The sequence below is a fragment of the Pleuronectes platessa genome, chromosome 23, assembly GCF_947347685.1.
Source record: "Pleuronectes platessa chromosome 23, fPlePla1.1, whole genome shotgun sequence".
In the NCBI taxonomy this organism is placed as follows: Eukaryota; Metazoa; Chordata; class Actinopteri; order Pleuronectiformes; family Pleuronectidae; genus Pleuronectes; species Pleuronectes platessa.
In genome coordinates this window covers 16,224,587-16,252,498 of record NC_070648.1, presented here as the reverse complement: position 1 = coordinate 16,252,498, position 27,912 = coordinate 16,224,587, and the positions used below count along the sequence as shown (strand labels likewise).

Sequence of the window (27,912 nt, the reverse complement as noted above, 5' to 3'; positions counted from 1 at the left end):
AAGGAATGGGCGTGGCAAAAAAACTGATTAGCGCCCCGTAAATGGTAGCCCCGGCACTACGATTGGCCGACATGTACAAAAATCAATTGAGGCATGTGTCTTTTCTTAACAAACAAATAGGTCTCTTGGATAGATATGCTATACCAAACAGGAAGCCCAACATTTTGGCTTTAGTGGCCATAATTCCTCTGTGCATTGTCCTGTCACTACCAAACTTCTGTCACCTGATCAGAGTCCAAGCTTGAACAGCTCTATGTGTTAATATATCCTCAGTGTCATAGTGCCACCTACTGATTCTCCATGAAACAGGAAGTACATTGTTAATCCACTTTGCATTATCTAACCGGCCGCAAACTACAACCTATGATCACAATCCTGATCTGAACAGCTCCATATATTAATATTAGTGCAGGGTCATAGCGCCATCTACTGATCAGTATGAAAATTAAGTTGTGGAAACATTGTCCAATTGACACAAAATTGCTCACGCTAGATCAGAGCGCCTACTTGAACATATCTATATGTCTGTGCGTAATAATAGTGATGGCGCCACCTACTAGCAACAGGAAGTAAGCTTGGGTTTACAACTATCATTTGATTTACATAAAACTTTCACTATTTGATAGCGTGGACCATAATGAGCAATTAGCAGGCAAGGATCGACGTCGCGTGACGGACGCAGGAAGTGAAGCGTTTATCCTTGTCACAGTGCATAAATCGCATGCAACGCGGAGAGGTGCGCTTGGTCATCGATCGCTCTCTCCACCGACCACTACAGGCTTCAACGTGCGGGTGCTCGGGCCTGCCAGTGCTACAACGTAGCCCTAGTTATGGATTATATTTACTTGTACTATATGGTTTTATTGTGAGGTACTCTTGAAAAGTGGCACAAATATAGTTTATCAAGGAGGTTATGTTCATCAGCTGGATTACTCTATTTTTCAGTTTCTTTATCATGGCAAGAAAGGGCTTTAGCCTTGGTGGACATATGAGCACTCAAAGCTCACTTCGAGTTATTAATAATTATTGCTGTTCTATTATATTACCTGTTGTCGTATGCGTGGGTTCCAGCGGATGTAGTATGTTACCCACAGCTCTAGATGACGCATGCTGGCAACGGGGTAGAGGACCCTGCCAGACTCAGGGGTGTAGAAGGGGTTTAAATAAATGTCCATCTTGCTGTTGACCAGAGACCACAGAGACACTGTCTTTGACCTCACCTCCTGCCCCACAGAAAGAGTATGAGAGTTTGTTACAGTTTCAAAACAGTGCAACCTGAAAAGTCAAATATGCTTGCATTCATGTTGCAGGGTAACTTGGAGCAGGCAGTTTTACATGTTCTTGTGGTCTTACATTCTGGTCTCGTGCACTCTCACAGTTGTAGAGGAAAGTCCCGAAACGACAGCTGTAGAGATGATCCAGGATTGTCAGCAGAAGCCGCTCATTAAACTCAAAGGCTGTAGGAAACTGAGAGGAGAGTTAACCAGTTAAAACACCTTCAGACTTTTCGTTTGCAGTGTGTGTACCCGAAAGTCCAAAGTATATGAGCATTTCACTCTCAACATAGCAAGAAAGCAAATCACTGCAAAAGTTGTAAGGCAGACCGTGCTTACCATAGAATCCATACTAAAATATAGGTTTGAACGTAGTTTTTCTTAATGGTGAAATTGAGTTTAGAAACGTAATGTTATTCTTCTCTCTGACAAACGTCTTTTTAATCACATTTATGCAGTCCGATAAAGACTAAAAGGTACAATGGAGCTCTTTCTGCAAAAGACAAAAATATGTACTCCGCAGCAAGCAATATTCACCCCATCAGAGCGAATCTTCCTTGCAGAAGGGAATATCTGCTCTCAGAAGAGAGCAAGCCCTTCACAAGACCATGTGGAGATGCTAACTTTCCTCAGTTTGAATAAACTGTGATGAACATGCAGCCTAATCTAGTTGCAGATTGCAACAGAGTCTGAAGACTACAGAATGTCAGGCACAAAACTTTTATATTGTTGTTGTTGTTGTTCTTAGTTCCCAGAAAAAATAGACTTGAAATTTAATATATTTTTCAGCACTTTAACTGTTCTTTAACTACTCACTCAAGTGATTTGAAGGTCTATGGTAAAATATTTTACTATCAGTTCAGCTAGATTCAACATACTGTACCTGTTTAGTCATCTGCCATACACAGTCAATGAACTGAACAAAGATGGGCGATCTGTCCTGATCTGCATGGTTCTTGTCACCGTGACCTGTCCTCTACACACACACACACAGACACACAGACACACACACACACACATTAACAGGAAGGGTTCATACTACCATTTCACTCCTATTTAGACAGTCGTGAATATGGATGTTAATAGAAAGACACAAAGCTGAAGTAGATAGTTCTGAAGATTAGACGTATAAATGCTACTTACTTGGGGCGGCGTTTATAGCTCACCTGGTAGAGATGCCGCCCCATCGAGGCCATGCCTTAACCGTAGTGGCCCTGTGCTGCATGTATCCCCCAACTCTCTATCTGTCCCCCTTCACATCTTGCCCCCCCCAAATAAAAAACAAATTACTTACTGAGGCGAATTTGTGCCCAAAGCTGATCCATTCCTTCTCAATCAGCACCTAAAACATCATAAAAATGTTAATTGTACCACATTCATTGTAATTTATCTGTGTCCATTAATTTTACCAAAGTTTAAGCGCAGTGTAACCAATGCAAAGGTGCACTAAAGATTTGCTCACAACAGGTGTGAATTTAGCTTTCCTTATATATTTGAGTTAATTCCTTTTATAGTCTAGTATCTTCAGCCACTGACCTGTAATCCTCTGAGTGTGCGGTAGTGACTGTCCAGCATCAGCATGGCCAAAGAGGTGAGCTGTGCAGTTCTATCCCAGCCATCACTACAGTGAACCACCACTGAGTTTCCACTGGAAACCTTGTCTGCTACTTGGATGGCTCCTGACAACACCAGCTACACAAACAGACTGAATTAAGACAAGCATTTACACTTTTTGAAAATGAGCAATTTAAACCCACATAGGTAAAACTGTTTTTATGCATATTCAAATTCTTTCTTACCTTAATATGTTCTAGCCAGTGTGTAGACTCTAGACTGGATAGCCAATGTGATTCCTCAACATTTGGGTAGACAATGTCTTTGAGTTTCTTCAGGGATTCCCTCATGACATGGATATTCTGGATGTCTAAGAAGATGAGCTCTGCGTTTTGGTACTCATCACCCTCATAGCCTCCTCCAGTGGCCTGTGAATTCACACACACACATTCATAAAGTGCATCAATGTGCATTTCTCTATCACGCAATGATCACACACTGATGAAACAGCCAGTTAGGGGCAATTAGTTCACCATCTTGCCCAAGGACAATTCAGCACGCAAGATTGCATTCAACCCAAATATAACTAGCGGTGCAAGCAGCACTTTTTGGCCTTCACAACCAGCAAACATCGGTGCCCGCCACGACACAGCGACCGGTCACAGAAATGTAGAGTTAATCTTGACAAAATGTCTCTTAAAACTGCAACTCAATCCATTCCATTCACTCATGCTTTATAAATATTAGAAGAGAACATGTGAGATATACAGGTCGTATACAGGTGGTGTTTTTTAAGTTTTCTACTGAATACAACTTTGGCCCGTCAGCCATGCATTGAAATAGTTTAAATATTAAGGCTCTATTACATATCTTTGTTTGATTTAATAAGGACAAATTGACAATGTACTTATAGTAACTGTGGATACTGGACCATGGATCCGAAATCCAATTTGTGATCCTGTTGTAACATTCCAGTTGGCTATCAAAAGACACTGCCTGTAGCGTTGCTCAAACGGCATTCCTCCTTTTCATGTTGGCCTTTGAATGTGGAAAACATGAACTAAAATTACCGCACTGCGGTTGTATACCTCCCCCAACCAGTGCACATTTCGTGTACATATTTCTACATACTTTCTTTTCCAGATTCGTATTAGGTCACTTTGACCACTGAAAAATAAACTGATCAAACATTTTATGAAATTCATTCAAGCAGTGTTGAGTTGTCACATTCGAAAAGGCCAAAACCACAAAAATGTTCCTATGGGCAATATATCACATTCACAGGGATGTAAGGTCACTGTGACCTTGACCTTTTGACTTCCGACCACCAAAATCCACATAGTTCATCCTTTAGTGCAAGTTAATATGTATACCAGATTAAAAAAAATTCTGTCAAAGCATTCTTGAGATATCACATTCAGGATAATGGTACAGACGGATTTATAGACTGAGACAAATCAAAAACATTGGCTGTCGATGGCGCAGACATATACATTTGTTTAGGTAAGTTATTCAACAAACATTGTACCCATACTTTGTCTTCAGTATCTCCTAATATGATAATTTAATGATTTTCTCTCACCTTACTGATTGATAGGATTTTACGCAGATTGTAAACTTTTCGAAAAGGAAACTATCTCATCAGAAATATGAAATATGATGCATGCTAAAAGTAGAAGCTTCCTCAAGGGGTAACATTTCATAGTGACATTACAGAGCTGACATCATGTGGTGCTTTTTACTATTTTAGATTGACTGATGCTGACAGGTAATGCTGATGAGATGGTAACCTGCTATACACCCTCCTACGTCCGTCATACCAACCCTCTGACCCCTGACAGCCCTCCCTTTCCCTTCACACCTTGTTGGCCACAGCATTGACGCTAGGCCTGGCGTCAAATATCGTGAGCTTGGCAGTGTCGTTTGCCTCCCTGATGAGGTCCAGATAGCGCTCGTCATCTTTGTTCCTTTTACCAGACATGCCAACCAGAGGCTGACTGCAACGGACAATCACTGCCTGGTTCTCCCTGTGGATCCATGATAGAACCTGAGGCACAAAGACAGATGAAACATTTGTAGATGTGACTCGTTACTGTAGGGAATGGTGTTGCTGTCAGACAACTTTTAATTGTTTTCAGTTCAACAGTCAGAGATTAGGATTGCTGCTACAAACAATTTGACTTCTGTACCAGTTTGTCTCATCATTTAAGACATTGTCACGCTTCAGATTTTGAAATTGTGTAAATGGACAAAGTCAGTGTGCTTTAGAGGGGTTGGTAGATCAGGGAAAGGGAAGGGGGACCAGTACCAGCAGAGAAGCTGATATTTTCTTCTAACTCTGAGGTGTTTGGGGTCGACAACTGCATTTAACGCAACGAGTTGTTGACCTGCCTCCTCTGCTCAGCTGTGTGTTTGTGTGTCACTCCTACCTCCACACCCACTCAGAGCAGAGAGAAACTCAACATTGAATGCAGTACAGACTCTCACACTGAGCTGGAATTAAATGAGTGCACAGAAGTTTTTCTGCTATGGTTTCTTTGCAGAGAATGGTACTGTAGATTTTTAAAACCAAATAATTATGTTGGATGAGACTGTGAGATATCATTATTTGTATTATTCTTGAAGCGAAAGTTCACTCATTATTTACTCACCACTATACCGATGTCGGGGTGGGTGAAGCATTTGACTCAACAAATGCTTTAGGACAGTCAAATCCAATAGAAGTTTAATTAACCTAGTTTCCTCTGATATCCTCCTCAGAGATTCTATATGTACGCACACACCAGAAACTCCACACACACTGCACACAAGCTCTTGCCCAAGGGCACGCGCTAGCGTCAATGGGTCCAACACTATCGCTACTTATAGAAGCGGCTTTTAAGGCTTAATACACAGTGTAAATGCTGCCATTTCGAGCCAAATTTGAATGTTATGGACACTTGGATGACACCACACAGGCAGTATGAAGTATTGAGTCAGATAAGACTACTTTGCTGTCAGGGAGAACAGAACTTTGGAAAAGAATGCTGTGTAATTTGCTGTCTTCAGCATTATCCTCATATTCTGTATTCACTTAGGCAAACTAAAGCCATCCTTCAATGTTAATGTTGCACATTTAATATAGTGTTATATGGTTCTTTTTTTAATCTTATTTCTAATAAAAATGTTTTAAGCACATTTTTACAATTACACTGACAATACTGATAAGCATTATAATTTTGGTCACCATAATCAAGATACGAAATGTCCACACCGTTTCACATCTACTCTTCACGAGAGGACCTTTACATTTCATCGTTGATCCCAGAGGCTTCATTGTCAGATGAAAGCGATGTGGTCCAAGATGGACGTAGGTCTTATGCTCACCGGTATGCGTCCTCTTGATCTGAACACTGCAACTCTTCTGAGGTCCTCCTCTTTACTTTTAAAGGGTACTGTCAGTACAGTAGGGTAGGTGTCGCACAGCTCATAGTTCTTATTAATGAATGTAATACGCCACTTGTTATTAGGTAAACCCTACAAGAAAAGACATGATCATCATTAGATATTTTTACACAACACAACCCACTGATTATAAAAGTATGCACAGAAGTAACAAGTGATGGGATCAATGTCCTTACACTGTACTTGTCCTCCTTACCTGGCGTCTAAACTCTTCTATTGGTTTGTAGACATTCCAGCCATTCTCCTCATACTTCTCCTGAGTCACATATGCAAACCCAGGCTGGATGCAGGGGAGAGAAGAAGACTTTCATTGACACACTACAGTGTTATTATGTCAGCAGAAGCACAGTGCCCCTGACTACAAACACACATCAGACAAGTGGCAGCCTTTTACCAATTAGCCTACTGGCTAGATGTTAGAGGTTCATACTCAAACACCAGTGGTTTTAAAACGTTTTACTGCATGCTCCCATTCAGAAAGAAAAATAAGTTGACACCCACCTCTGCACAATTTATGTGAATTATAAAAAAGGAGGAGCAATGGATAAAACTTGGATCCAAGTTTTAAGAACAACACCATTAGCAAAGTCCTGTTGGTTTTTTCCCCGAGCATTTGTTCCTTCAATTTATTTTACTCATGAAAAGGATTTATGTGTCTCATTCATTGGGCCAAAGTGTCCATGGGAAAAACACTGAACCCAAAACTGCCTCTGATGGCTGTTGTGCCGGTGATGTGTGATCGAGAAATTGCTGCATATACAGTGCCTTGCATTCACCCCCTTTGGACTTTTCTACATTTTGTCATGGTATAACCACAGATTAAAATTTATTTCATCGTGAGTTTATGTAATGGACCAACACAAAATAGTGCATCATTTGGAAGTGGGGGGAAATATTACATGGATTTCACAATTATTTACAAATAAAAATCTGAAAAGTGTTGAGTGCATATGTATTCACCCCCTTTACTGTGAAACCCCTAACAAAGATCTGGTGCGACCAATTGCATTCACAAGTCACATTTGCAAGTCACATAATTAGTAAATAGGGTCCACCTGTCTGCAATTTAATCTCAGTATAAATACACCTGTTCTGTGACGGACTCAGAGTTTGTTGGAGATCATTACTGAACAAACAGCATCATGAAGACCAAGGAGCTCACCAAAAAGGTCAGGGATAAAGTTGTGGAGAAATATGAAGCAGGGTTAGGTTATAAAAAAATATCCAGAGCTTTGAACATCTCTCTGAGCACCATAAAATCCATCATAAGAAAATGGAAAGAATATGGCACAACCGCAAACCTACCAAGAGGAGGCCGTCCACCCAAACTGAAGAGTCGGACAAGGAGAAAATTAATCAGAGAAGCAACCAGGAGGCCCATGGTTACTCTGGAGGAGTTGCAGAGATCCACAGCTGAGGTGGGAGAATCTGTCCACAGGACAACTATTAGTCGTCTACTCCACAAATCTGGCCTTTATGGAAGAGTGGCAAGAAGAAAGCCATTGTTGAAAGGGATCCATAAAAAATCCCGTTTGGAGTTTGCCAGAAGCCATGTGGGAGACACAGCAAACATGTGGAAGAAGGTGCTCTGGTCAGATGAGACCAAAATTGAACTTTTTGGCCTCAATGCAAAACGCTATGTGTGGCGAAAACCCAACACTGCCCATCACCCTGAGCACACCATCCCAACAGTGAAACATGGTGGTGGTAGCATCATGCTGTGGGGATGCTTCTCTTCAGCAGGTACAGGGAAACTGGTCAGAATAGAGGGAAAGATGGATGGAGCCAAATACAGGGAAATCCTTGAAGAAAATCTGATGCAGTCTGCAAAAGACTTGAGACTGGGGCAGAGGTTCATCTTCCAGCAGGACAATGACCCTAAACATACAGCCAGAGCTACAAAGGAATGGTTTGGATTAAAGAATGTTAATGTCTTAAAATGGCCCAGTCAAAGCCCAGACCTCAATCCAATAGAGAATCTATGGCAAGACTTGAAGATTGCGGTTCACAGACGGTCTCCATCCAATCTGACTGAGCTTCATCTTTTTTGCCAAGAAGAATGGACAAACCTTTCCATCTCTAGATGTGCAAAGCTGGTAGAGACATACCCCAAAAGACTTGCAGCTGTAATTGCAGCGAAAGGGGGTTCTACCAAGTATTGACACAGGGGGGTGAATACTTCTGCACCCAACAGATGTCAACTTTTTTGTTCTCATTATTGTTTGTGTCACAATAAAATTTATTTTGCACCTCCAAAGTACTATGCATGTTTTGTTGATCAAACGGGAAAAAGTTTATTTAAGTCTATTTGAATTCCAGTTAGTAACAGTACATAATGGGAAAAAGTCCAAGGGGGGTGAATACTTGGATACTTGGGCGGACCTGCCTTGCATCTACATATGCAAGGCACTGTAGATGCACTGTAAGAATGAGTGAGTGTGATTGAATTAATACACCTATCAAACCTTTCTTGACAGTTCCCATTTACATGGGTAATTTCATAATTGGGGATGGGTATTGTCACTGATTACACAAATCGATTCATTTCCGATCATAAGGTCAACATTTTATTCAATATCAATTCAGTTCAGAAGATATTTTTGTGAAACATTAACCTCTAATTTGGCGCATTAATAATTTGTCACAATAATTAATTTGGTTGGACATTACATTGTCCCAGAAAACATTGTGAAGAATTATATTATTGTCATCCTTTTGAAACCATTTTTTACCACTGATAATGCAATAACATGATCATGCAAGCAGGCTCCCCCCTTTTTAAGAGCATTTAAATGAATTATTGAGGATCTTAAAATATCCTAAATACATGAAAAATAATAAAATAAATCACACAACCAAAACAATAGATGGAATTGACTCTTTGGCTCTGTTACTAAAATAGCTCTTGAATAAACATAAAAATTTGGCACCAAAAACGGTTACCAGCTCAGTTAATAGGATGGGATGATTAAGATGAACGTGAGCTTTTAGGATTGTTTGTGTGTGTGTGTATATTTACATGTCTCGTTAACTCTGGAGCGAATCAAACAAACACAAAGTAAACTTTATGTTCACTTAAAAAGTGAACAGTACTGCTCAGGTCCTAATAATTTCTGTTCAGTGTTGGTGTTTATTGTTAAAATGTAAAAGTTAGCGCAGGTTAGCAGGAATGTGGAGCGAGGACACTCCGACAGAGACTCAGATACGGCACAAACCAACCAACCATGTTCATGATTCCATGTCATCAACATGGAAACTTTACATTACTGGAAATTTGTACGGAGTCAAGGTTCCTGCTTGGATTCGATAAATTCCATGGCTAGGAATAGATTACAAAGGCCACATAGTCTAACACCACCTCCCTAAGGTATTGATTTGATCCAATTATTATTATATATCTTATTTTCTAATCAAATTCCTAAACTGAGCTGATTGCATTTCCCTTGGTAATGAGTATTTATTCTCAAATAAATGTCTTAATTTGCATTTAAAGAGAAATTGTGGACATTCACTTTGTATATTCTCCAAGATACAACATATAACTTAGGTGTCAGCTTGTGTTCAACACAGATGATAGGGTTAGGGTTAATACAATTTAACAGATCCTTTGGACCCCACAAGGTATTTTTAAGCTTCTATAAACAAGTGTGACTGAAATATCTAACTCACAGAGGGGTGACTCAGTTGGGTGCTTCATTAGTGGAAGCAGGCAGGATGTAGGCAGTTAGAAGCTTTGCGGGTCTCTGCACCACCCGCTAATGCACCTACAGCTAAATTAGACTCAGCATACTTATTAGAATAATATTTTTTGGGGCTATTGACCCTGACCCTTTAAACGTAGAGATGGAACAGCCACCCCTGTACTGGGATCTAACAATCTATATACACACTACAACTTCAGCTACATTTGTATCATCTGAATTTCTTTTGCTGGCCGAGCCAAAAACAATGTCTAATTTTTCCAGATAGACCAAAATAGACATCAGTCAGTGGATGGTGGGAGAGGTCAAAGGCACACTTACTAGACAATGTGAGAGGGGAAAGGCATGTCTGAAGAGGAGCTCAAAAATATCTCGTCTGCTGTGGCCCTCCTGCTTCAGGGCAAACCTCAAGTTCCTCATGTCCTAAAGAGAAAGTCAGAGAAAGTCAACATCAATGCACATTCCAAAACAGCACATATAAACACAAACATAAATGCATTCATGAAGGGTTTGTCCTTCACAGAGTATTGCACATGCTGAGGGGAGGGGGGGCTTCTCCAGCCCATGGTCCTTCATGAAGAACATTTAACATGAATTATAATTTAGCTATAAATCCAATGACCTGGCTGCCGTCAGTCACGTGATGAGTTTTCACCTGACCTGAGCTCATCCTTACGTGCCTTCTTCCGCAGTACACTGCAGATGCCCAGCGCCGTCTGAGACAGCGGGACGAAAAACGTCAATGCCGGTAAATGGGGTTTGCATCAGAGTGCAAATTATTTGGTGTATTTCTACATGAATGCAGTGAACAATGAACAGAAAGTTACGGGGATTTTCCCAGGTTCATGGAGGGCTTGTGTGCTGCACTGTGTCTGTTCGCCACAAAAAATGTTTTGCGAAATGGATTTGACCTGTGATTTTCTCATCCTCCCAATTATCAATACTTGACTTTATTTATTTATCATCAAAGACAGAATAAAATAATTCAGAACAGGATCAGATTTGTAATATGACAATATTATTTCAGCAGCAGTAACAGTAATATTTACAAGTGTTTGCATCTTGTCATGGTCACATAACACACACAGCTAATATAACTCCTCTGTTCCTTTTAATGTATAGAGTCTCAGATCAATACAGCCCTCTGGCAGCAGCAACCTCAACAGCAAATTGTAGCTTCAAGTTATATTGGCATATGAGCCAATATAACTTAAAGTGTGCCATGTGCCTCTTTTGAAATTTGAGCACCTGCCCCAATATAACTTAAAGTGTGCCATGTGCCTCTTTTGAAATTTGAGCACCTGCCCCTTTAAAGGTCTCTGCACGGCCCTGATGTACAGTCACATTGTTGTTCCTCACATTGGTTATTCTTAACCAAATCAACACTAACGTTACGTTTACTACCTACTTTGCCATTGAAACATGGCCAACTTATGGTAACAGACTCAAAAAGTTTTCATTGTAAATAAATATTTTTAATACAAAGTAAATAAAATGTTGAAACTTTTCTAGAAACAGCACTGTACAAATGTGTTTCAGGTTACATCAAAGAACTGATGAAGGTCCTGTTTGACAAAGTCTTGGAATTATTGAGCTTCAGGACCTCGAAGACATATATCACTTAGCTTCTTTCTGGTGCAAAACTTGAGTCTTTTCACAAAATGTGATTGTTGCGAGTTGCTCTGATTACTGATAACCCGTTGATATTTTCCTTTGTAAATTTCAGTTTACATCACATTACGAACCTCTCGTGTAGATACATGCTGCACAACATCAGAATAATCAATTAATCAAATTGTATTGTATAGACCAGAGTTTTGCAACCTTTACTATCAAAAGAGCCATTCGCCTCCTCTTCCGCCAAATAGAATTTGTCTGGAGCCCAAAACATATTTGAAAACACAGATTATAAAATTATATATAAAGTTATTCTCAGACTTGTGAACTCTGCCCCTAACCCTAGACAAGAGTATGAAAAAAAAAAAAAAAAAAAAACTTTTAACAGGGGAAAAAGAACTTAGAAACCTCAGAGAGAGCCACTTGGGAGGGATCCCTCTCCCAGGACGGACAGAAGTGCAATAGATGCTGCATGTAATGGAGAACATCAGAAAGATAATGGTATTTACAACATTAGTTAGAATAAACAGTTTGTACCATAATACGTTCCCTTCTCACTCAGAAGGCGGTACAGTTTTTGGTCATCTCAAGCCTAGATGCAGCTTCCTCATAGTTGGTCTACCTGCTAGTGCTATCTGACCTCTGCAGCTCATCCAGAATGCAGCAGCTCGGCTGGTCTTCAACTTACCTATGTTAACTCACACTACTCCACTCCCTTCACTGGTTACCAGTGGCTGCCCGCATCCGCTTCAAGACACTAGTACCTGCTTACCGTGCCCAGTCTACATCCAGGACATGGTTAAACCTTACACACCAGCCCTTCCACTTCCTATCAATATCCCTGAAGTTTAACTGACTTTGTGTTATAATTTGGCAAGTGTTCCCTTAATTTTTTTTAGCCGTTAATATTGTAAGCACTTTGAGCTGCTATTCTTGTTAGAAAGCTGCTACACAAATAAAGTATTATTATCTATGAAACCGTTTGAAATTTACCGGTATAGTCTGAGCCTCAAAGGCCCATAGCCAACCCGATAAATGATTGTTGGCCTTTTGAATGTAATCAATCGTAAAACTAAACATCAACATTTGGTGCGTTGCCATGGCAAATGAAAACACACTTGATTTATAAAGGTCAATGTGGTCAACCTGCTAGGAGTACTACAGCTGTGGCCAAAAGTTTTGAGAATGAAACGAGTATTGTTTTTCACAAAGTGTGTTGCTTCAGTGTTTTTAGATCTTTTTATCGGATGTTAGTATGGTATAAGTGTCAAAGGATTTTATTGACAATTACATTAAGATTATACAAAGAGTCAATATTTGCAGTGTTGACCCTTCTTTTTCAAGACCTCTGCAATTCACCCTGGCATGCTGTCAATTAACTTCTGGGCCACATCCTGACTGATGGCATCCCATTCTTGCATAATCAATGCTTGGAGTTTGTCAGAATTTGTGGGTTTTTGTTTGTCCACCTGCCTCTTGAGGATTGACCACAAATTCTGAATGGGATTAAGGTCTTGGGAGTTTCCTAGCCATGGACGCAAAATTTCGATGTTTTGTTCCCCGAGCAACTTAGTTATTCCCTTTGCCTTATGGCAAGGTGCTCCATAATGCTGGAAAAGGCATTGTTCGTCACCAAACTGTTCTTGGATGGTTGGGAGAAGTTGCTTTCGGAGGATATTTGGTACCATTCTTTATTCATGGCAGTGGTCTAAGGCAAAATTGTTAGTGAGCACACTCCCTTGGCTGAGAAGAAACACCACACATGAATAGTCTCAGGATGCTTTACTGTTGTCATGACATAGGACTGATGGTAGCGCTCACTTTTTCTTCTCCAGAGGCCCCAAATAATCGGTATGGGGATTCATCAGAAAAAAATTACTTACCCCAGTCCTCAGCAGTCCAATCCCTATGCCTTTGGCAGAATATCAGTGTGTCCCTAATGTTTTTTCTGGAGAGAAGTGGCTTTTTTGCTGCCCTTCTTGACACCAGGCCATCATCCAAACGTCTTCACCTCACTGCGTGCAGATGCACTCACACCTGCCTGCTGCCATTCCTGAACAAGCTCTGCACTAGTGGTGCCCGGATCCCGCAGCTGAATCAACTTTAGGCGACTGTCCTGGAGCTTGCTGGACTTTCTTGGGCGCCCTTAAGCCTTTTTCACAACAATTGAACCTCTCTCCTTGAAGTTCTTGATGATCCGATAAATGGTGGATTTAGGTGCAATCTTACTAGCAGCAATATCCTTGCCTGTGAAGCCCTTTTTGTGCAAAGCAATGATGACTGCACGTTTCCTTGCAGGTAACCATGGTTAACAGAGGAAGAAGAATGATTTCAAACACCACCCTCCTTTTAAAGCTTCAAGTCTGCTATTCTGTCTCAATCAGCATGACAGAGTGATCTCCAGACTTGTCCCGGTCAACACTCTCCCCTCTCCTTTCTGTGGCAGGGCTGAAATGCAGTGGAAATGTTTTTTGGGGGGATTAAGTCAATTTTTGTGGCAAAGAGGGACCTTGCAATTAATTGCAATTCATCTGATCACTCTTCATAACAGTCTTGAGTATATGCAAATTGCCATCATAAAAACTGAGGCAGCAGACTTTGTGAAAATGTATATTTGTGTAATTCTCAAAACTTTTGGCAACGGCTGTACATCACAGCATAAAACATGTCGTTTCTTGATGCCAGTAGGGGTGCTTTGGCTATTACTGAATACTGGCATGTAGATACACTCCTGATCAAAATCTTAAGACCAGTTAAAAAATTGCATGAATTTGCATTTTGCACTGTTGAATCTTAGGAAGGTTCTAAGTAGAGTTTCAAAATGCAAAAAGAAGAAATGGGAACAAGAGCCCAAAAGTTGTGAGCAGGCAATTTATTGAAAACAACAATTTAACTGAAGTAGGCTGTTCATCAGCTGATCAAAAGTTTAAGAACACACCTCAAAAAAAAAAAAAAAATACTCCTAAAACAGAAATTAAAGTGTCAAAAACTGACTCAGTAATGAGTAGCTCCACCATTATTGTTGATCACTTCAAAAATTCGTTTTGGCATGCTTGATGCAAGTGTTTCCAAAAGGCTAGTACGAATGTTGCGCCAAGTGGTGAAGATGGCTTCACTCAGGGCATCCACTGTCTGAACTGAAGTAACCCTAACCCTTTTTGTAAACTTCCCTTGCCATCCATCCCCAAATGTTCTCAATTGGATTAAGATCAGGGGAACACGCAGGATGGTCCAAAAGAGTGATGTTATTCTCCTGGAAAAAAGTCTTGGTCAGACGGGCATTGTGAATTGGAGCGTTGTCCTGCTGAAAAACCCAGTCGTTACCACACAGACGAGGGCCCTCAGTCATGAGGGATGCCCGCTGCAACATCTCCACATAGCCAGTTGCTGTTTGACGCCCCTGCACAACCTGGAGCTCCATTGTTCCATTGAAGGAAAAAGCACCCCAGATCATGATGGCGCCCCCTCCACTGTGCCGCGTAGAAAACATCTCAGGTGGCATCTCCTTGTCATGCCAGTAACGTTGGAAGCCATCAGGACCATCAAGGTTAAATTTTTTCTCGTCAGAGAATACAACTTTCTTCCACCTTTGAATGTCCCATGTTTGGTGCTGCCTTGCAAAGTCTAAACGGGCAATTTTGTGGCGTTGAAGGAGACGTGGCCTTTGAAGACGTTTCTTGTTTTTGAAGCCCTTCCTTCGCAGATGCCGTCTGATGGTTATTGGGATGCACGGACAGCCATTCGGATCCTCCGGCTCAGCGTCGGTGAGATTTTTTGGGGTCTACCACTTGATTTTTTTGTTCCATAACCCTGAGGATCTTTTAAGAAATGCAAAATGACTGTCTTACTGCTTCCAACCTCAGCAGCGATGGCACGTTGTGAGAGGCCTTGTTTATGCAGTTCAACAATCCTATCACGTTCAAAGACGGTGAGCTTTTTTGCCTTTGCCATCAAGAGATCTTCACAGTGTGATTACTTGACAGGAAATGACATGGAATCCAAATTTTTGCACAGATTTTGGCTTTTAAAGGCTGTGGTCTTAAACTTTTGATCAGCTGATGAACAGCCAATTTGAGTTAAATTGTTGTTTTCAATAAATTGCCTGCTCACAACTTTTGGTCTCTTGTTCCCATTTCTTCTTTTTGCATTTTAAAGCTCTACATAGAACCTTCCTAAGATCCAACAGTGCAAAATGCAAAAATTGATGCAATTTTTTATTTGGTCTTAAAATTTTGATCAGGAGTGTATGTTCAGGCCGGGACTCTACAGAATGGATGATGTATATGAAAGTGACAACTTCCCAATTCACGACAAAACATTGAAATTTAACACCATGCCACGGACTTGACCTCTGACAAAAACTGCATGAGGGGGTTTATGTGTTTTACGTACATCATTTAACAAAGTGTTAGTGATATTTGAAAAGGTAAATGGTTTAATTGGTGCCTGCATTGTTTTGATCTTACATGCTAAATTAATTTCAGTAGTTTTACTTCAGTCGTGTCTACTAACCGATTTTCATATATGTTGGTGATATGTGTCACCGGAGCTGCTTTGTAAGGGGCACCATTACTATTACTATAACTATTTGCACGTAGATGTGTTCAGGCCAGGACTTGTCAAACTTGTGATATTTGGTGCAGATGGGATAATGTAATGCAGAGCTCGAGGTTGATGGTGTTTCGTCGTCAATTTCCCTGGTGGAGGTCACTGAGGTAGTCAAACATCTCCGCAGTGGCAAAGCCCCAGGGATTGATGAGATCCAGCCAGAAATGCTAAAGGCTCTGGATGTTGAGGGGCTGTCATGGTTGACACGCCTACTCAACATCGTGTGGGAGTTGGGTACAGTGCCAAAGGAGTGGCAAACCGGGGTGGTGGTTCCCCTGTTCAAAAAGGGGGACCAGAGAGTGTGTACCAATTATCGGGGTATCACACTTCTCAGCCTCCCTGGTAAAGTCTACTCCAAGGTGCTGGAGAGGAGGGTTCGGCCGATCGTCGAACCTCAGATTGAAGAGGAACAATGCGGTTTTCGCCCCGGACCAGCTCTTCACTCTCGCAAGGATCCTGGAAGGGGCCTGGGAGTATGCCCATCCGGTCCACTTGTGTTTTGTGGATCTGGAGAAGGCGTTTGACCGGGTCCCCCGGGAGAAACTGTGGGAGGTGCTGCGGGAGTATGGGGTAAGGGGGTCTCTCCTCAGGGCCATCCAATCTCTGTACTCCCAAAGCGAGAGCTGTGTTCGCGTCCTCGGCAGCCAGTCAGTTTCGTTCTCAGTGGGTGCTGGTCTCCGCCAGGGCTGCGCCTTGTCACCAATCCTGTTTGTGATATACATGGACAGGATATCGAGGCGTAGTCGTGGTGGGGAGGGGTTGCAGTTCGGTGGTCTGAGGATCTCGTCACTGCTTTTTGCGGATGATGTGGTCCTCATTGGATCATCGGCTTGTGACCTTCAGCACTCACTGGATCGGCTGGCGGCTGAGTGTGAAGCGGCTGGGATGAGGATCAGCACCGCTAAATCTGAGGCCATGACTCTTAGCAGGAAACCGATGGATTGCTTACTCCGGGTAGGAAATGAGTCCTTAGCCCAAGTGAAGGAGTTCAAGTACCTCGGGGTCTTGTTCGCGAGTGAGGGTACTATGGAGCGTGAGATTGGCCGGAGAATCGGAGCAGCGGGGGCGGTATTGCGTTCGCTTTACCGCACCGTTGTAACGAAAAGAGAGCTGAGCCGCAAGGCAAAGATCTCGATCTACCGGTCGATCTTCGTTCCTATCCTCACCTATGGTCAGGGCTGGGTGATGACCGAAAGGACGAGATCGCGGGTACAAGCGGCCGAGATGAGTTTTCTCAGAAGGGTGGCTGGCGTCTCCCTTAGGGATAGGGTGAGAAGCTCAGTCATCCGTGAGGAACTCGGATTAGAGCCGCTGCTCCTTTACTTAGAAAGGAGTCAGCTGAGGTGGTTCGGGCATCTGGTAAGGATGCCCACTGGGCGCCTCCCTTGGGAGGTTTTTCAGGCACGTCCAGTGGGGAGGAGACCTCGGGGAAGACCCAGGACTAGGTGGAGAGATTATATCTCAACACTGGCCTGGGAACGCCTCGGGATCCCCCCGTCAGAGCTGGTCAATGTGGCCCGGGAAAGGGAAGTCTGGGGCCCCCTGCTTGAGCTGCTCCCCCCGCGACCCGACCCCGGATAAGCGGATGACGATGAGAGATGAGATGAGTCAGAGGGGATAATGTACACTGATGTTACAACAACTTCTTGTTTCACAGCAAAACATTGAAATGCCATGTACGTCATCTTATCCTCTAGGACAAGGGTGTCCAAGCTACGGCCCGTGGTCCATTTCTAATTTGCCCGCAGCAAATTCAAAAAATATAATGGAATATGGCCCACAGTAAGGCTTAGCCAGCGAATGTTAGCATTTCCGATGGTCCCTGTATGCACCTCGTCAGGAAGATATCAGCGGACATTTAGGCTTAAAACACGGTGTAAATTACCTTGTTTCTTCACAAAGAATATGAACAAACTGTGAATAACATCTCTGAAATCTCTAAATCTAACTGGGACTTTTCACTTCACTTTCTTTCTCTCCATGCTCCGAGTCTCTTCTCCTCTCCTGATAATAAAAAACGCATGCACGCAGGAGAGGATCTTTTATGGTTGAGCAGTCTGCTGTGAGAGGGGCATGAGAAGAGAGAAGCAAAATTCAGAGAACTTCATGCTGCTTAAAATATTATTGAAACATTATTATACAAACTGGCCTATTTTTTATGTTTACTCTTTTTAAGCTATTAGGCTGCAGCTATATGTTTTATTTATTTCAAAGTAGACTACTTCTTATTTTATACATTTCCCACAAATATGGGGAGGACTCAAATAAGCCTGCATAGTTCTTTGTTTAATATATTTCAAAGTAGGCCTACACATGCCAGTGTATTTTGTTCTCTTCATAAGACTTTTGTGTTTTCCTTTGTTGTAATAAGTAAAAATATACAACAATATATGTACTTTTATATATAGTATAACTATATATAAAACTTTATAAGCCGTGTTATCAAATGTGTTTTGCAGCTCCATACAAATTTTATTTTGGGGAAGAGGGGGCAAAATGGCTCTTTTGAAAGTGAAGGTTGCCTAACCATGGGTTCGGCTGACATTCGCTGCATAGAGCGGAGGAGCAGCAACAGCTCATATAATGTTTGCATCGATGCAGTGTTGGAACTTTATCATGTTTTCTACTACGTTCATGGTTTTAGCAGGTTTCCACCGCGGAATAATAATAACACCGCTGCTTCCGGACAAATGTGCATTAAAAAGGTCCGGTCATCCTATACTTATTCTGTGTAGGAGTCTGCTTCCTCCTCACTCCCCCTCTGACCTGCGCTCACTTTACACTTTAATAATAAACACCATCACTGATCAAAACTTATAAGGACACGTACAGGACGGATGTTTACTTTGTGTTGTTTAATTCACTCCAGTTTATGTGACACTTGTTTAAGCCTATGAATTAAACCTGCAACACAACACAGTCCCCGAGCACAGTCAGGATATCAGGGTTAAAGTGACCGGAATGATTTGAAATCATGATCCGACATAATCAATTAATAACTATTTTAGAATTTAGGACTAGATGGTGAATATTCCATGTGAATATCAGTTTGTGTGTGAAGAGGGACAGAGACGAGCGCAGTCACACTCACAATCCTGCAGACAGTTTTTCCTCACAGATTACGACGTAACGTAGTGTTTTAACTTAATTGTTGCAGAAGAAGCGACACCTGCTTATCCAAGATCAGTTCTACGTTTGAGTGATTAGAAAACAGAGGAGTAGAGTCACTTGTGGACCAGTAGTAATCTGCCCCATTGCAGTGGCCCTGATTTAAGTGGTTTATGTGAAACCTTATAAGTAATGTGCAGTGGCACAAGATAAGTGTGAGCAAGTAAAAACCTGTTTTGCGCATATGAAAAGGCGTTGTTCATAAACAAAAATGTGCAAAAAAGTTATTTTCTGGTTAATTAAATTAAGCCCTAGTTGGCTGTATTTTGTCCCAAAAAATATTGTGATGAATTATATTGTTGTCATCCTTTTGAAACCATACTGTTAAAGCGATAGTTCATCAGAAAGGTTCACCCACTCACCCCAACGGCATAGGGGTTAATAATTCAATGCACTGACAATGTCTCTGCACAGAAATGTTAACTATTAAACACGAGTTATTAAACACGAGTTGAAAAATAATGTAAAGTGCATCTTAATCTCTTATCTCCTTCATTCAACAAAGTCTGTTTTAGATTGAAATTGTAAGCTTTTTTATTTAGTTGCTTTATTGTGGAAGATTGATTGGTGTTTCCTGTCATAAGCTGTTTGTCTGATGGGACTGTTCTTGTGAACGGCCACTAACGGAAGTGTTTCTGTTGTGAAGAGAGAGGAGTTGAGGAGTAAAGAATAAATAAAAAAGCATGTTGTTCTGGTTCACCCACACACTAATGCCTCGCAGTATAAATGAAGTAAACCATCGGCTACAAAATCATCATCCAGCCACCAACACGCACGCAAACACTCACACACCTTGCAGGTGATATCCAGGCCATAGGAGTTTTCGCCTCTGCTTGATGCCCCACCCATTTTCTCCACCCGACTTATGGCACCCAAAGGAACATCCAGCATCACCGCCACATCCTACAACACACAGTCAGCATGTTGATTTTGCTCACACACAAAATATAACACATTTAAACCTACATCAGGTACTGTGTAATTTAAGTAAGTAAAAAGCTGCACCCTAATGGATAACTATCTAAAAAAAAAAAAAATCTTTATTTTGTTATTTACCTATTCTTTTTTACTACTTAGGTAAGAAAGACAGCCAGTTAACCAGGATTGTATAAAAATAAATTAAAAATCTGATGTTTTTCTTGTCCTTTTTTTTCTTGTTTCTATGATATGTATGTAACGTTATGAGCTACTGACTGGCCCTACATGAGCTTGAAGGGACTTACAGTATCTGAGCTCTTGAAGTAGAGTCTGTAGTTGGTGATCAACACTTTGCCTTTCACTGCTCCACGGAATGGACAGATGTAGATGATGTCTTTATCTGAAAACAGACAGAAATATTTATTTTTCATATGACATATTAGCCATCTTATCTAACATTATTGGCTGAGAATACTTAAGTTACTAAATCATATGTAAGCTAAATATCAGAATGTCACTGTATCATTATTAAAATGACATGTTTGCATAATTTTGTGGATATTGTGCAGTACAGATACACTCACCTATAATTCGGTCCTCTCCAGGCAGCAGACATACCTCTGCTAACAATTCCATCTTCAGGGACTCTCTGGAGGTCTAAAAATGCACACATACAGATTTTTTTTTTACTGCAAACAGCCAAAACTAAGATATATAGATATATATGACTTGCTACTCATTTAAATCAGGTGGTTACTTTATTTATTCTCGTTTTGGCCTTTAATTATTTGTATCTGTTTGATACTTATAATGGGCCATATTTTTTTACAATAGCCTAATTTTGATTCACTCCAAGTAGCTACTTGTTGAAGTTCAGTCAGTTACTTAATTAACAAGTCTTTTTGTGGTATTTAACCTTAATTTTCTTATTTTATCTTTCACCCACTCCCGTACGCAAACACACAAAGCAATCAGGAGATGCTGCAGTGACACTGAAGCAGGTGAAGTGATGTTTACCTGAAGTTGAAAATTAATTATAATTAAACTGCAAGCAGCGATGGAAAGGCCCTCGCAGTACGTGTGCATCATGGTGTCCTGCATTTGCGGTGTAGTTGCTGGAGGTTCGCTGACATGGCTTAGTATTGTGATATTTGTTTGCACAGTTAAATGATGAGTTAAAAGTCACATCCTGCTGAGGAGTGAATCCTGTTCCTAGAAAGCGGTGCCACAATAATGGTTAATATAGGCATGTAAAAGTGGTCACATAAGGTCTACAAACAGCTAGTCTTGCGCAGATTGGACAATGTAGTAAAATTAGTGGAACTTCCTGTTTCATTGCGATATGACTACAACTTTTACAATTGAAACAATGTTATGAAGTTTAAACTTTTAACAACTACAAACATTTAATTTTTTTTACATTTGAAGTGCCAACTCAAATGACAACTAACTCTTTTACGGCAAAACTTAAAATTCCACAAATGGTGGGAATTGTGGAAAGTGTAATTTCTGACTTCCTGGTGGGTTTTGGGTATAGGTCCGAGAGGCTTTTTTTATAAGTCATGTGAAAACGTGCCTTCAGGGCTGCTTCATTGAAATTTTTGAGAATGATGTGTGTGAATCATCAAAAATGACCAATTCATCCAAAATGGCTGAACTCGGTGCATTTGCCAAGGAGATGCTTTTGAGTCCATTGGGCACAATCACTGCATGAAAACCATTTGAGACTTAAATATCTCTCACATCTAAATTTTCGACTAAATTTAGCAAAAAATGTATCATGTTTAGACTTCCAAATATGCAATTCATTAGTAGCATAAAAATAGGATTATTACTGCTTTTTTTAACCCAGATTTTTGTAAGGTCACTGTGACATTTAGCTTTGACTGCTGAAAAGCAATCACTTTAACTTTGAGTCCTAGACACAACTGATCGAAAGTTGAAGAAATGCCTCAAGTCTGTGTTAAATATCACGTTTAAGAGACCTAAAACAGGTTCCTGAGGCCTCCATGACCTTGAACTTTGGTCACCGAAATGAAATAAGCTAAATAGTGAGTCCAAGTGAACATATCTGTCAGATCTGAATGAATTCCCCTCAAGATGTAACTGAGATTTTACATTCATTAGACAGAATATGTGTTTGACCACCAAAGTCTAATCAGGTCAACGATGAGTCAAAGTGAACTCTGGCAGATGTAATAAAATTATTTATGGGCAGTCCTAATATATCACATTCACAGAAGCATGAGGTGACTGTAAGCTTTAACCTTCATGCACAAGTTCATGACCTTCCGTTTATCTTTGAGTCAAAGTAAACGTTGATACCAAATTTGAAGCGTTTTTCTTCTAGCAGATCTTAAGATATCCTGTTCAAGAATAACAAGCATAATTTGTGATGCCACTGTGAAGATAAACTTTGACCTTTAACTACCAAAATGAAAATAAAGTTCAAATAAATAAATTTATTCTGGAGATATTGCAATCATATAGCTTTAGTGTCCTTTGATCTTGGACCACCAAATTATATTCAGTTCATCCTTGAGTAAGTGAATGTTTGTGCCAGATGTGATGAAATGTCCCCTGGATAATTCTAATATATTACGTTCAAAACAACGGGTTGTTTTTTTTCAAACCCCGATTTGCTGAGAACTGTGTTCACACTCAATATCAGACGTTTTATCATGTAGACTCTCAAATAATGGCCACAATTGAGTGGATGGAAGACATGATAGCTCCAAAAATGTGAAGCCAATACATTTAGATTGGCCCCTGGTCATAAAATTCAGCAAAATGTGGGGACTAAACTTAAAAAGATAGGACAGGCACAAATTTTAGCAAATATTTTCACTTTATCAGTTCATGTTATTGTGCAGACTGATCAGAAAAAAAGGGTAATTTTATCCATTTTAAACTCAATGGATGACAATTTGCAAAAAGTGAAGGGGTCCGACAACTTCCTTAAGTCACTGTATAACCACTTACACTGGAGATGTGTGTGTCCAAGGCATTCGAGTTGTATACCGAGATTGGTGCGGCCATTATTCAGGGAGGGGGCTTCCACAGGCTGAGAAAGAGGCATAGAGACTATTAGTTGTGTCATTTAATACCTTCGCAGACGAAGGTCTTTCCAAAAGCTTGACTCCTAATAATAACTTCTAATAATATCAGACTATAAGCAGGTAGCATGTAAAAAAGATAGCGAGATGACAGTGGTTTGGTTACAACAATGTACGAATATTACATAGAATTATACATTTTCTGAATGAGCCAAAATGACAAAATATTAGTAATTTAACAACCCAGGGTTAGGGACCACTCTGCGCAGAATGTCTTTTGTCTATATTGATATCTACGGGAAAGACTGGGATCAAACGTAGGCATCATAACCTTTTTTAATAGCTGGGTATCAAAATACCTTTCTAGTATCAGTATACCATGCAACACTAGTACAGTCAACCAAATGCACTTTTGCATTTATAAAACAGTGCTTAGGAATTATATTAAAAGTGTAAGTGCGCAGAAAAGCCGTAAATGGCGAACGCAAACAAAAAAAATCTAATTTATAAAACAGTGCACACGTGATGCAAGGTTCACGTTATGAATCACAGTCCACCTGGAAATGTTTGTAAGTGGGTCTTCCTCCAAGTCTGCCCTGTACACCATTTACACACCCACATTTAACCATAAATGGTCAATACAAAGCATCATGAATATTAAATTATCCTGCTGACAAATGGGTTTCTACGGTGAGTCATAACTTTCTGACACCGACATCCTAGTGTTTGTTAGTGAGGTGAAGTGTTTTTTTTTGGGACAACAGTGAAGTCATTTATAAAGAAAAATACACTGATACACTGCCACTGATAATACATATCTACGGATATCAGCTGATCAGTCATCATCATGGGACAAAAAATCTTTGTGATCGATGAACACTTGTTTCCTCCTCATCCTTCCATTTGTGTGCATCCATGATTAGGCAGACTAGTGTCACCACAGTATTTATATTTTTAAAGCCATCTGTAGTCAATCCAAGGTTCAGCGACAAGATAAAGGGAAAACAAGCCTGAGCGGTGTCTGAGCTGTAGTCCCTGCTGACCGTACAAGCACAGAATCCAGCAGCATTGGCTTAGCCTAAATCTACCTCCACAACACAGAGCCCTGAGGAACACAGACCAGCTTTTTTAAAACCTATGGAACCAAAAACAACAGACTTTGTAGACGTATAAAATGCATGTCGAGCTGGAGGAGATGGTGTCTTGCTCCATTTGGTTTGACGCAGTTGGCGCAGCGCACAGCTTGAATGATAGAAACACAGAGAGAAGTAAATTACTGATGCTAAACACTGTACAAAAAAAAATTCACAGTCCAAACATGTATGAAGAGACCCAAATTGAACACTATAGGTGGACTTAGTGGAGCTGTAAATGGCTCCCTGGTGTTTGCCCCGAACCTGGTGGTTTTAAAGCAGAGCTGTGAGCCTTCTTTTGGCTGTGGAGCTGTCCATAGCCAGGAAGTGTTTCTATATTTATTGCAAGTCATATCGTCATTGCTATATTTAACAACGTGAAACTTATTGTACTTGAAGTCTCGGGATCTGTGTCCTTTAAGCTCATTTACAAAAGTTAGCAAAGGTTGAATACATGTCCAATTCTTGTTCAATGTTCAGAATTTGCACAGTTAATTAAAGTCTGTTTGGCCTCAATAGTCTGTTATTGTTTTTCCTTATTATGTTTTGTTACCTTGCAGGGTTGAATTTTTTTTAAATGCAGAATTTATTTAGCTTTTAATGTTTAGTAACTTGCAATAAAGTCTGTAAAACCAACATGAACTACTTTTGTATTGAGACTCAGACCGCCTGATTTTGTTCTTTTGGATGTGCTCGATGTATTTGTTTTTTGCTCTGTTGTCAGTGAGACAGTGTTTTAAAAAAATATATTCTAAACAAAGTAACGCCTTAGTCTCTGAGTTTCTTAAAAGAGCATCTCAAGGTGCCTTGGCTCAGTTCAAAAAGTCAGATTTGGTTGATTTGTCAAGACATTTGGGCTGGTCAAAAACTGAAGTTGTCAAGAAAGGATGTAGCTCATAGGTATTGTTGACAAATTAGCTGTATCTGCCAAACTTTTGGATGAAGTTGAGGCTCCAGTTATTCCAGTGGTCTCAGAGTTTTTTAGTGGGACACTGACATTTGATCAACTAGAGAAGGAACACGTTAAAATAGAGAAGGAGAGATCACAATTTGAGTTGTAGCATGGAAAAATAAGGGCTGAGGTTGCATTTGAAAGGGAGAGGTTGAAAGTTGAGTAATTAAAATTGGAGCCGATTAAAGAAGGGAAAGCACAGGAATAACTGATGGGTGACACCATGGGTACAAAAGGGGAATCTACAGTTGTGTATAGTGGCTTTGATATTGGTGAGAGTTTGAGTCTTCTCCCTTAATTTGATGACAAAGACCCTGACATATTTCTTGCACTGTTGTAGCATATGGCAGGGGTAAGGGGTTGGCAAGATAGCCACAAAACTTTTCTATTGCAGTATATTTTCACAGGGGAACCCCAGAGAGCTTTTCTACCCCTGGTGGTAATTCTGCTCAGGTTCATTCATTCAAGAAATTATGTTTCATTTCAAAACCAAACAGTAAAACTGTGCAGTGTCAAATTAAATTTAGTTTTCCCAGGGCAGTACAATTGAAAACAAAGTAACAGGATATTTTGGCTCACTCATTGGTGCTCCACTTTTAACAGTTCAAAAGCTCATCGCATGATCATCTTGGTACTTATATTAATGAGAAAAAGGTGAAGACAGCAGCGGCAGCTGCAGTGATGGCTGATGAGTATATATTATCACATGCTAGTGGCTAGGTATTTGGCCATGTCCACGGAGATGGACAGCAGAGGGAAGCTTTCAGGTTTAGGCCTGGTAAATCTCTAGGTGGCACCTATAAGCCCATTCATCCAGCTGTGAGGCATTTTCCAGGGGCAGATGGAATGTTTGATCCAGCCAGGATATGTCATGCCTGTAAAAACAAGGGACACTGGAAAGGAAAGTGTCCAATTAGTAAGACTATCAAAAAGTCAACCGATTCCAGTGATTATGTGAAGTCAGCTGGCATTGGAGCCTCTGCTCTGAAAACTGTCGAGCCTGATCTTCTTTTGGAGACTAATCCATCAAAAAGATGTTGATAAGATGTATGTACCCTTTGTCTGCATACATCTAATGATGTGGTTTGCAGTTCACAGCAAAATAGACAGTGAAAATTGTCTTTCACTACAGTTTCAATGTTTCTGTGGAATGTCACAAACATACATATTTGCAGCACTTCCTGTACTCGTTTCAGAGGAAGAGCACTCTGTTGACTCCATTCATTTGTTTAAAAAAATATTTTTATTGGGAAGCGGAAGATGCATGGCTTCATGCTGTATGGTACTGGTTTTTATTTAACTTTAGAGGACCTGTAAAAACATAGCGCTGTCAGTAGGTAAACTGAGAAGATAAATATTGTAGCATTGAAAAGATGCTGTTAATATGAATAGTTTATATTGAACAGATATTAATGTGTACATTGTGCATTGAATAGATAAAGTGGCATAACTGTCTGTCTCTGTGTGTGTGTGTGTGTGTGTGTGCGTGTGTCTGTGTGTGTGTGTGTGTGTGTTTGTTTGTTCATTGAGCTCTTGAAATTTCGACATGTTGGCATTTCACAAAAGCATTTGAAATACTTGTAATTCACTTCAATTTAAGGTGGTCCGGTTATCTACTTTTGTCCACGGGCGAACGAAACCTGACAGCTAGGTTTCGGTATGGACAGCTCCTATGTATGGGTATCCAGTCAAACAGTGCCTTTTCCACAATCGACAATTCAATACGCATCAGAACCGAGTCGCGTATTTGGTAGCAGGCAGGGAGGAGTCCCCCTAAACCCGTCTACTGAACTTTTCCAACTTGCTCATTCCAATAGATACAGCTGTGGAGTTGCACCAGGAAATACCGTAGGCCTAGACAGCACGACAGCTTGTTCAAGACGAAATTCCGGAGGTTTCTCAAACACAGTAAACTGAAACCTGCGGAAACCACCCCCCAAATAACCCTTTAAAAGCTAACAAGTGGCTTATTTGTGGCAGAATGCCTTGACTTACCCGCAAAATGCGATTCTCCCGTGGCTGAATGTCGATTTGTTTCCCTCAAGCCACAGCAGGAACTTACTCTACATCACGTGCCGGGCTGTCACGGCACCGATTGGCTGCTGGTCAAAACAGCTCTTAAAGGGAAACGTAGTTATCTGAAGGGTTTGCCATATTCCACAATTGTAATATCTAACAGCTGTCGTTTAAAATAATTTGTCCGAATGTATATTCTATAAACAAAATGCGTTGTGTAAATTTAAACACAAACTCTGTTTTCTTTTTATGGAGTATAATGTAGCTCATCCAACAAGAGGGTATCACACAAACAAAATCTGAATTTGAAAGCAGCAATCATTTTTTTAAATGCACAGCTTCTTGCACAAACAACTTAAATAACTAGACTGTCCTTCCCACCCTGGACATGACCCCTGACAAAATTTCACAAGTTTAATTGTGTGGTATCACCAACTCCTTTAGGCTTGTCTTACAAAATTTCACAATTAC

General features: G+C 40.6%; 1 protein-coding gene across 2 annotated transcripts in view; it reads right to left on the bottom strand.

Moving 5' to 3' along the window:
• The window catches only part of mtm1 (myotubularin 1), a 38,959-nt gene extending 11,445 nt beyond the window's left edge, over positions 1-27,514 (bottom strand). The window contains exons 1-16 of one of the 2 annotated variants that reach the window (XM_053416578.1): positions 27,421-27,482; positions 26,223-26,318; positions 23,267-23,348; positions 20,869-20,941; positions 20,590-20,684; positions 20,159-20,269; positions 10,295-10,396; positions 6,469-6,552; positions 6,195-6,344; positions 4,690-4,875; positions 3,074-3,256; positions 2,811-2,966; positions 2,569-2,616; positions 2,158-2,250; positions 1,354-1,467; positions 1,047-1,223 (exon numbers count right to left, since the gene is read on the bottom strand). In XM_053416578.1, the coding sequence (XP_053272553.1) occupies positions 1,047-1,223; positions 1,354-1,467; positions 2,158-2,250; positions 2,569-2,616; positions 2,811-2,966; positions 3,074-3,256; positions 4,690-4,875; positions 6,195-6,344; positions 6,469-6,552; positions 10,295-10,396; positions 20,159-20,269; positions 20,590-20,684; positions 20,869-20,941; positions 23,267-23,323 (1,629 nt within the window). In that variant the 5' untranslated portion in view covers positions 23,324-23,348; positions 26,223-26,318; positions 27,421-27,482. Of the gene's footprint in view, positions 1-1,046; positions 1,224-1,353; positions 1,468-2,157; positions 2,251-2,568; positions 2,617-2,810; positions 2,967-3,073; positions 3,257-4,689; positions 4,876-6,194; positions 6,345-6,468; positions 6,553-10,294; positions 10,397-20,158; positions 20,270-20,589; positions 20,685-20,868; positions 20,942-23,266; positions 23,349-26,222; positions 26,319-27,420 lie in introns of both variants that reach the window. The other variant, XM_053416577.1, reaches the window with a different exon arrangement.
• Between the last annotated feature and the right edge of the window lie 398 nt (positions 27,515-27,912).